This window comes from Dipodomys ordii, unplaced genomic scaffold (genome assembly GCF_000151885.1).
Source record: "Dipodomys ordii isolate 6190 unplaced genomic scaffold, Dord_2.0 Scaffold2, whole genome shotgun sequence".
Classification (NCBI taxonomy): Eukaryota; Metazoa; Chordata; class Mammalia; order Rodentia; family Heteromyidae; genus Dipodomys; species Dipodomys ordii.
The window spans coordinates 26170089-26181234 of record NW_012267218.1 but is presented as its reverse complement, the minus strand read 5'-3'; the positions used below and the strand labels follow the sequence as shown (position 1 = coordinate 26181234).

Here is an 11146-nt window from a genome sequence, read left to right as displayed (position 1 = left end):
AAGTGGCGCTATAGCTCAAGTGGTAGAGCGCTCGCCTTGAGCTGAAGAGCTGAGGGACAGCGCCCAGAGTTCAAGCCCCACGACCGACAAAAAAAAAGAGAGAGAGAGAGAGAGAGAGAAAATACCTAAAACTGGCCAGATTTGTGGCCCTTGCAACCTAAAGTCATGCATATAAAACTCATATGCTGTAAGTCCAGGGCTCAGATATGTCCAATCAGGGGAAAGGGAAAAGACAACATCATAAACTCAATGAAAATTACTCACTCATTTTTATTCTGCCTCCAAAAAGTTCACAGGGTTCACAGCAACCCTATTTGAAATCCTGCCTTTTAATGCCTACCACTGCTCTTAAACAAAGACTCTCTTAAATTCATGATCAATTCCTTTTTAAAATAGTGTATTTGACACTGAGGATGTAGCTCAATGGTAGAGCACTTGCAATCCTTGGCACCGTTTTAAAAATAAAAGTTACCAGACTAAGTTTACAAGGTTCTAAGTCATTGTTTCCTTCCCTTTCCTTCTACCACAAAAGTTCAAAAGTTCTAATAACAGCATGGTCAAGATTCTCACGAGACAGGAGGAAATAGCCAGGAGGCTTCTCTTGTCAAGAATTGTGGAGCTAGTCCATTAGCAACTAAAGCAAACTGAAGCTTTAAGGAGTGAATGGCAAAGTCAAACTTGTCTTTCATCTTCCCTTCGTGGTAATAGTCCAGACTGTAAGTGGGCAGTACAGAGCATGCCTAGCTCTCCTCCATTGGAATGGAACTGTCATGCTGGTCTCATATGATCCATCTGGCAATATAGCCAGCTCCAGCGTCACTGTCCCAGGAGGTTGAGATAGAAAGCTGACAGTTGTGGCATCTGAATAATCACACAGGGCTCTGCTATTAGCAAAACGAAACCACATATTCTCACGAGGACCTATTGGGTCTCTTTTTCAATGTTTATATTATTTTTCTGGTTAAATTTGGTTTTATTTTGATAACCATTATTTGTGAATTTATCTGAAATGTATCTATACTTCCTTTGTTTAAACAAAAACAAAACCATAATATAAAACAAGAGCTCACTTCAGTAGAAACTTCTATCGCAGCTTCTAGTACAACTTTTGGACAGCTGTATGTAAACAGAATTTTGGTTTAGGACAAACATTAACAAGAAATAAAGTTCAAACTGTGTGACTGTGGGCAAGTCTTCCTCAACTCTTCCTGGTCACAACTACACGGTTCTGTAAGCCCTCGTTGTATCAACAGGCACAAAAGAAAGGTTAAAACTACTACTATTTTCCCTAACCCTTGTCCATTTCTTCTTCCTCTTAAGACTTATGAAGGTTAACAGGATGCACTCCTTCCCCCGGCCCCCCCTCAAAAAAACTAATTGTCCAGACAACCCATCTACCAAGACTCAAATAATTGGAAGAGCGGAGGTATATAGAGATAAAGGAGTCAGGAGAACTAAATGTAACAGATGGAAATGGTTGTGTTTGAACCCTAGAAGCTGGGATAACTCATTTCTCTTTTCTGTGGCCTTGCTTTACCAGCACCACCACTTGCAGTCACAAGGGACTGCAGAGATAGTTCTTGGTCATAAGACTAGTTGCTGCCAAGGACCTGCTGCCCCCATAGCTCTTAGGAATGATTCAAAAGTTAGGGTGGAACAGTTCTAGGCAAACATGAGGCTTCCTACTTTCTTCTAGGGTCCCAGGATTCTGAAAAGCTTAGGAAATGAAATACAAAAACAAGGGCTTAAAGAAAACAACTTTTTTATTTTTTTGGTGGTACTGGAGGTTTGTACAGGGCCTGTGCTCCCTTGCCTAGTGCTCTACCACTTGAGCCCTGCTACCAGCCAGGTATTTGCGTTATTTTGGAAGATGGAGACTAATGGACTTTTCTGCCCAGTTTGGCTTGAAACCTTGATTCTCTGATTCTCAGTCCCCTGAGTAGTTAAAAAACAAAACCACAACACTTTTGCTATCAAGAATACTATAGACTAAAACATTTTTTGGGGGGGGGTCCAGTCGTGGGGCCTGGGCGCTGTCCCTCAGTTCTTCAGCTCAAGGCTAGCGCTCTACCACTTGAGCCACAGCGTCACTTCCCACTTTTTTCTTTTTGCTTATGTGGTGCTGAGGAATCCAACCCAGGGCCTCAGGCATGCAAGGCAAGTGCTCTACCACTGAGCTACCTTCCCAGCCCCTAGACTAAAACATTTTAAAAGGAAAAAAGAGAATAGTAAGAAAAGAGAATCCTACCAAAACTCTTAAATTATCAAAAGATTTTTTTTTAACGTAATTGCATTTTCTTCTAAGAAGTAAGCTTGGGTGATGGGTGACAATGTTGTCAGACACCTTGTATTCATATACTGTTTTATAGAATGGGAACTTCTTTGTACAATACTTAAATAAAAAATAAATAAAAATTTTAAAAAGTAAGCTTGGGGTGTTTCACTCTTTGTGCTATTTATACCCATGTGCACACATTGCTTTTAAAAAGCTTTAAGTCTATAGTGCAACTGAGGAGAATGTGAAAACACAAAATGGGCACATACATAATAAAGTATACTAACACAAAATGGGCATATACACAATAAAGTATACTAAAAGCACAGGACAAACTGTGATTTAAATACTGAGGGTACAAGTGTGGCAGCCAGAATTACAATCCATTGAACATCAGCACTTACTAAGTGTCAGGCATGGCTAAGAGCTTTGCTTACATTATTTCATTTAATCCTTGAGTCTATCCTGTAAGATGACACAAATACTGTCATAATTATTCCTGTTTCACATCTATGCAGTGAGTCATTTGCTGAAGATACTCAGTAGTAAGTATGCTAGGCAGGACACAAACTCAGAGCTCATGGGTTGATCTCCAATAGAAAAAGGGATTCACATGTTACATGTAGGATCTGAGAAGAGGGTTGGCAATGTCTAGGAAATATCTATCAGGGAGAGGGTAGACATGGGAAAAGATGCAGTGCTGGAATTTACAGTGACCAAAATCACAATCACTCCTGGAGGACCTAGTTAAAGCTGGCGTAAGTCTGGGGAAGTAGCTGTATGAAATATAGTTCTCCCATAAAGTTGGAAACAGGGCAAACACTTTACTGCTTTTCCACATGAGAGTGCTACAGCACATCTTCAATACAATATTCAGTCTTTAAAGAGATTGTGCCACAAGAATGCTAAATAGGAAGCTAGGAGGAGATGTGAAAACAGATACTCCCATTGACCTCAACAGCAGAGAAGGGAGGGAAGGAAATATCCTGCCTTCCTCCTGGGGCAAAAGTATTTTTAATTATCAACTGAGAATCCAGCAGAGCCATAAAATGGCCAGATGTCCCATCTATTGATGCCAAAGGCCTTGACAGGGCAAGGAAGTATTTTCCAGGGAACCTCGCAGTTCAAGTTAAATTTGGATCCACAAGAGTTTTTTCTAGAGTTGGTTGGGCCAGACATGGTGGCTCACACCTATAATCTCAGTTACCTGAGAAGCAGACACAAGAGGACCACAGTTCAAGGCCAGCCCAGGCAAAAAGTTACGGAGACTATCTGACCAAGCAAGTCAGGCTGTTGATACATACTTATAATCTCAACTACCTGAGGATTGTTGTGAGGGTGATACCAGGTAAAAGGCCCTAAGGGGGCCTTTCAAGAGGCACTGAACTCAAAAACTGAAATGCTGAATTGAAACCCCTTTGTACACTATTTAAAGATAAAGAAAAATTTATTTAAAGAAAAATAAGGCTGGGAAGTTGGCTCAATGTTAGAGTGCTTGCCTTGTATTCATGAGGTCCTGGGCTTAATTCCTCAGTACCACATAAGCAGAAAAATGCTGAAAGTAGCACTGTGGCCCAAGTGGTAAGGTGCTAACCTTGAGCTGAAGAGCTGAGGGACAGCGCCCAGACCCAGAGTTCAGGCCCTAGGACAAGGAAGGAAGGAAGGAAGGGAGGGAGGGAGGGAGGGAAGGAGGGAGGGAGAGAGGGGAGCGAAGGGGAGGGGGGAGAGAGGGAGGGGGGGAGGGAGGGAGGGAGGGAGGGAGGGAAGGGAGGAATAACTACAGCAAAAAGAGACTGGAGGCATGGCTCAAGTGGTAGAGCACTTGCCTAGCAAGCACAAGGCCCTGAGTTCAAATCTCAACAAGCCAAAAAATACAAAGAATGATTTTTAAAAAAAGAGAAGTTGGTGAGGATCAACTTTTCAGAGGCTTTAGCTTAAACAAATCTGCTCATTTGCTAGGAGAGGTAAGCCTGGGTAGCTTAAGAGTGAGAAGGCTCCCTAAGTAAAATCCAACTCTATCTTGTCTCGGAATAGAAAGAGGTTTCCCCTATTCTTAAGATAGCAAAAAAGCGGAGTACCATTTACTGGGTGTGGTGTCTGAGCAATGCTTAGCCCATTTTATCTCATACCATCCTAACACAGTACAGCTGTTTTCTGTATTGTCCACGTTCTACCAATATGATTCTTGGAGCTCCATAAGGATAACCCCACATGTCCAGCAACGGGTGCTCAAGAAGCAAGTAGCTTCAGTCCAAATCTCTGACTCCACATCAGTGTTCCTGCCGTTATATCACAGTAGTTCCCAAAACCAAGCCTGAGAGGTAAATGGTTCCTTTTCAGAACAAAACATCAAGTTTCCTACAAAAAGCACATGCCCAAGAAGTTAGGAGGGAAAGAAACATGTAGTATGAAACTATTTTTTTTTTTTGGGGTGGGGTCCGGTTGTGGGGTCTGAACTCTGGGCCTGGGCACTGTCCTCTCAGCTCTTCAGCTCAAGGCTAGCGCCCTAGCCACAGCACCACTTCCAGTTTTCTATGTGGTTTATTGGAGATAAGAATCTCATGGCCTTTCCTACCCGGGCTGGCTTTGAATGTGGATCCTCAGATCTCAGCCTCCTGAGTAGCTAGGATTACCGGCGTGAGCCACCAGCACCAGGCTTCACTTGGCTTTTTTGATCAGCCACATCTCCACTTCCTCAGCACCACTCTGAAAATGCCCCAGGTTGACTCACAAAAGTGTACAAGAAAAAAGTACAAGTCAGCACCTTCTTTGCTATACTTAGCAGCAAATGACCGAGACACCCATACGCCCAGCTCCAAGGGCAAACCTGGGGTTTTACTGTATGTATCCTGCTTCCAGGATGAAGGCTGTTGTCCTTGTTTTGTTGTAAATCCCTTTCATGTCTCATGTGACCAGAGCATCTTCTCTCAGCAAGGCCATCTGTCACAGCCTGGGCAGCAGTGGGGGAAGGGAAGGACTTGTAGGCTCCTGTCCACAGTTTTCCAACTAAACTTAGCAAAGAGTCTCTCTCAGGAAATCGAGTCCCTGTAAAAAGCCCAGAAGTGTGGAACCTGGACACACTGCAGCCTTTCATGTAAATGTAGATATAAACTATATTGTTATTACCTGTTCCCAAATATACACACTGTCTGAGGAGGGATCTCAGACAGCATTTCATCCAAATTTCTGAAGAGAGGATTTTTTTTTTCTTTTTGGTCTGAGACCAGGATTCAAACTTGGTACCTGATGTTTTTGCTGAACCACACCTCTAAACCCAACATCGCAACAGAAGAATTCCTTACAGATAAGGAATTTGAGGTCTAGGACCTCACAAGATGGGCTCGAGGCCATCTAACCAGTCAGTGTCAAGAATGGCAATGGAGCCCATATTCCTTCTACCTCCTACATGTGCCAATTTAAGCTCTTGATGAGAGTGTGGAATCATAACTTTCTCTGAGACTTGAATTAATAAAAGTTGTAACCCTCTTCCTTAAAATGCACCAATACACACTCTGCATCAGTTCCAAGGAGGTACACAGGCCCTGTGTTCACAATCCTTGCTTTATAAGAGGAACAAAGTATAGGTCTCCAAGAGGCTGGGATACTGAAGACTCCATGTAAAAGGCTATGTTCCTGGGCCCGTGGAAGAAGTTACATTCTCCTTTTGACTCCAGCAGACACTGAAAACATGGCTTTGTGTCTGCACTGTAAGAAGCCCTGAGTTACCTCACAGGAATGAGGTGAACAACACTAGGTTAGGAATAAAAAAGTCTCCGGAAAAGAAAGTAAGCACCTTCTTGTCTTCCTATACATTTTGAAACACAAATCTCAGGTCACATGTGACATTCTTTCTCAGGAAATTCTTCTGCAATTGCACCTGTGGAGGCAGGTGCCTCTACCAGTCATTCTCATTGCACCAGTATCTCCCCTTCACTGACCACACTCTTGGATTTACATTTTTGTGTATTTTGCTTTGATAAAGTCCTTCTCCTTGACCCCACAGGATCAGGCATGTGACTGTTTTTGTATACTGTTAGATTCCAAACAGTTTCCACATAAAAGAAAGCTATCAGGCCTGGGAGTGTAATTCAAAGTAAGCAAGTTCACTCAGGAGAGGCCAGGACAGCTTGAGGGACAGGGCAATCAAAGCTTCTGTGCTAGTTGAAGAGCTGAGAGAGACAATGGGATTTTCAGGTTGGACCTCTGGCCTTATTGAAAATTTTCTATGTCTGCTTTTCCTTTTCCTTTAAGCCTGTACTTGGATCAAATAACTGGCACTACCATAGTAACCTAAAATCAGAAAGTGACAGTAAGGATGCAAACATACGCCGTGATGATGGAAGAAACACAAGCCTGGGGCCTGATGACACTGCAGAGCCTGATCTAACATCCTCCGGACAGGGCTGGGAAGGTGGCTCAGTGGTAGAGTGCTTGCCTTGCATGCCTGAGGCCCTGGGTTCGATTCCTCAGCACCACACAAGCAAAAAGAAAAAAGCCGGAAGTGGCGCTGTGGCTCAGGTGGTAGAGCACTAGCCTTGAGCTGAAGAGCTGAGGGGCAGTGCCCAGGCCCAGAGTTCAGGCCCCATGACCGGACCCAAAAACAAAAAAAAAAAGATTTTTTTAATGAGTAGAATATATACCATTCTTATACTTTATGATGGAGTATATACCATTTGTTTGTACAAACTTCCCAAGAATCTTCCTCTGTATTCAGTTTCCAACCATACAGCTGAAAAGGAATACCATCTTCACTCTTAAAAAAAAAGTTTTCTGGGCTGGGATGTAGCTCAGTGGCAAAGCGCTTGCCTAGCAAGCGCAACGTCCTGGGTTCGATCCCCAATACCAAAAAAGAAAAGACAAAAAAATACAGTTAAAAAAAAAGTTTTCCTTCCTTCTTTCCTTCCTTCCTTCCTTCCTCCTTCCTTCCTTCCTTCCTTCTTTCTTTCGAGTCGTGGGGCATGAACTTGGTCTGGGCACTATCACCGAGCTTGTCATCTCAAGGCTAGTGCTCTTAACACTTGAGCCACAGCACCATTTCCCATTTTCTGGTGGTTAATCGTAGATAAGAATCTCTGGGAAGGTGGCTCAGTGGTAGAGCACTTGCCTTGCATACCTGAGGCCCTGGGTTCAATTCCTCAGCACCACACAAGCAAAAAGAAAAAAGCCGGAAGTGGTGCTGTGGCTCAAGTGGTAGAGTGCTAGCCTTGAGCTGAAGAGCTGAGGGACAGCGCCTAGGCCCAGAGTTCAGGCCCCACGACTGGACCCAAAATAAATAAATTAATTAAATTAAATAAAATCCTCCAGACTTCTTTTCAAAGAAAAATAAATCTTATTTTAGTGTCATTTTGATTTGTTTCCTATATTATATGGAATCAAACCTAAACTTAATGGCAAATATACACCAGCACAGGGTACTCTAATGTCCATGCCATAAATCTTTTATTATCAGTAAACATCAAAAAACTGTTTTAAATAGGTGATCATCATAATAAAACAATTTAATAAATCACCAAGACTTTATGACAAATCAATGTTTATCATCAACTACTTTACCACAGAAAGGCTACTAGGCTACTCCTATGTATCCATCACTCTGTTGGCTCAAAACTAACACATGATTTCCAGTATTCTGCCCTTACATGATAGTGGTCAGAATCCAGCTCTCTGGAACTTCTAATAAATATAGAGAGAAGACAAAGTCCTCAAGGCTACAAAACATAAAGAAGTTATAACTCAGCTGGGTACCAGTGACTCACCCTTGTAATCTTAGCTACTCAGGAGGCTGCGATCTGAGGATCATAGTTCAAGGCCAGCATGGGGAGGAAAGTCTGTGAGACTCTTATCTCCAGTTAACGACCAGAAAAATGGAAGTGGCACTATGGCTCAGAGGCAGAGCACTAGCCTAGGGTGAAAAAGTTCAGAGACAAGTCCCAAGCCCTGAGCTCAAGCCCCACAACAGACAAAACAAAACAAAACAAAACAAAAAATAATGAAGTTACAACTCCCAAACTAAAAGCAATAAGCAAAGAAGTGACATCACATTTCCAAAAAGATTTCCAAATACGCTCTCCACACACTGCAATGAATTAGGAACGGTAGTGTTATTTAGGTTCATATTGGTACGTATAATTGTCACCCACCCATAGACTATTACCCAGGAGTTACCCAACTCACATGTGAGATTTACAGCTAACATCAGTATCAGTACCAACCATGCCATTCCATGCATCATGAACATTTCTGGCCACGTTTTGCCTGACTCCTTTAAAACGCTGCCTATGTAGAAGTCAATTTTTGCAACAACACACTTCCCTGAGAGATTCCCTGCTAGCACTCTAAGATCCAGAAAGAAAAAAAAGAAGACCCAGAAAGGACAAGAGCATTGTTGCCTGGATGACAGAGTGATATTCAGTTCCCCTGCCCTCTCCTACAAATACCCTAACTTTGGCAGTGCTTTTTAAGTCATGAGAACCTAGATCTGAAAGAGATATCTTATGAAAGAAAACTTTCTATGTCTAGCTTGAAAACTTCACTGAGGAATTTACAAACTTTTACAATTTTATTATCCTAACCTAGCTTTCTAAATGGGCTTGGTTATATAATATAGCTTTGCCCAGTTCTTTCAGCATGGTAAGGACATAAGAAAAAATAAGGAAAATCCATCTTCAATGTCACATTTCTGAACAACACACCTGCTGCTTCTTATCCCATCATCCAGAGTGATCTCTAGGTAGAAAGTATTCTGAAAAGAAGTCACTGAAAGCCTAATTGTTTAATACCTTAAAGAACAGAGCTTTAGAGGAGGGAAGAATTACTACAAAGTAAGGAGATAAAATAATAGTAAGGGAGAAAAAACAGATTTTACCTAAAATACGGATCTAATATTTCTACTCCTTCAGAAACAAAGTTTTCTTTTATTAGGCAGGCAGAGTGTACTTGTAGAAAAAAAACGTAATACTGACTATTCTAAAGTAAATTGGGATTATATATTTATATATACATATATTTATGCCCTCCTCTCTGGGGCGTGATGCTCAAAGTGATCTTAAAACACATCAAGAAATTCTATCATCTCTACAGTCAGTTTAAGCAAGAGAGAATGCAAATTACCCCCAAACGAAGCATATTCCTAGCATACTTATAGAGGTGAAAGACTGAAGTCTCTAGCAACTTACTGCTTAATTATACCTCACACCTACTTTACAATCTAGTTTGTGGATTATGAGTCCTTAATAAACAGTTACTTCTCTGTTCCCTGCTATTAAATTCTAAGAGTTATGAAATTAATTAAAACTAGCCTCGGGCTACAAAGAGGTCTGTAACATAATACCATCAACAATATCATGCTCTCCAGATTGACACCAGCACCTGAACTGGCTCAGTTTAAGCTGAATATGCCTCAGTGTTTGATGGCATCTGCTCCAGCAGGCACCTCGAGTTGAGATGTTGAGGCAGCACTTCAAATAGCTGTTAAAGGTCTGCTTTACCTGCTGTTCCGCAAAGGGCAAACCTCCCTGTGTGATTACATACACATTTCCCTTAAGGGAGAAAATAAACCTGCCTTTTTTTTTTCACAGTGTATCAGAATCACACACTGTCAACTTCGTCTGATGAGTTCAAAATTACTCCCATATGCCTCAGGTACCTCCATCCATCTCTTTCTAACCTCTTTTTCCTAGCATTCCAGCCCTACATCTCCACTCCAAGATGGAACATTTTAAAACAAGTTTCCATTGGGAACCCACTCCTGCTAAAGCTAGGGACTAAGTGGGCAGCCCAGCTCTTTATACTCACTGTTGCTGGACTTAAGGTCTCGGTGGATGATGGGGACAATTGCTTCATCATGAAGGTAGTTCATCCCTCGGGCGATCTGCACAGCCCAGTTCACCAGGATGTCTGGGGGAATCCTTTTCCCAGATAACACTCTATTCAAAGGCCCTCCGCGAGCAAACTCCATGACCAAACAGAAGTTGGGTTCTTTCAGGCACACCCCTCTAAGGGCAATGATGTTGGGATGCTTTAGCATGGCAAAAAGTTTGGCCTCTTGGCGAACATTCTCTATGGTCTGGCTGATGTCCTCATCCGGGTCGTGGCGAGCTGCTTTCACAGCAACCTCGTCGCCTATCCAGAAGGCACGATAGACCTTCCCAAAGCCGCCAATGCCGATGATCTCCTCCAGCGTTAGCTCCGCAAAATCAATCTCTAACACTGAAAAAGAACATAAAAGGAAGCAAATAAAAAAATATACTAAAGTCGGAAGCCAGTGGCTCACGCCTATAATCCTAACTACTAAGGAGGCCGAGATTTGAGGATCATGGTTCAAAGCCAGCCCAGGCAGGAAAGTCCGTGAGACTCCTATCTCCAATAAACCACCAGAAAACCGGAAGTGGCGCTGTAGCTCAAGTGGTAGAGCGCTCAACTTGAGCTAAAGAGCTCAGGGACAGCACCCAGGCCCAGAGTTCAAGCCCCATAACCGACCCCCCCCCGAAAAAAAATACCCTGAGCCAGAAGCCAGTGGTTTAAGTCTATATTTTTAGCTACTCCAGAGGCTGAGATCTGAGGATTGCAGTTTGAAGCCAGCCCAGGCAGGAAAGTCTGTAAGACTCTCATTTCCAATAAAGTATTCAGAAAAAGCCAGAAGTGGCACTATGGCCCAAGTGGTAGAATGCTAGCCTTGAGCACAAAGAGGCTCAGGGACAGTGACCAAGCCCTGACTTCAAACCCCCAGAATGACCCCTCTTCCCCCAAAAAAAGGGCTGGGAAGGTGGCTCAGTGGTAGAGCACTTGCCTTGCATACATGAGGCCTGGGTTCAATTCCTCAGCACCACATAAGCAGAAAAAAAAAAGCCGGAAGTAGCACTGTGGCTCAAG

General features: G+C 42.7%; 1 protein-coding gene across 1 annotated transcript in view; it reads right to left on the bottom strand.

Annotated features, from left to right (window-relative positions):
• Window positions 1-11146, bottom strand: part of Map3k9 (mitogen-activated protein kinase kinase kinase 9) — a 64040-nt gene that overhangs the window by 43936 nt on the left and 8958 nt on the right. Inside the window, exon 2 of the mRNA XM_013017697.1 lies at window positions 10070-10483. Within this exon, the coding sequence (XP_012873151.1) occupies window positions 10070-10483 (414 nt within the window). The remainder of the gene's footprint in view (window positions 1-10069; window positions 10484-11146) is intronic.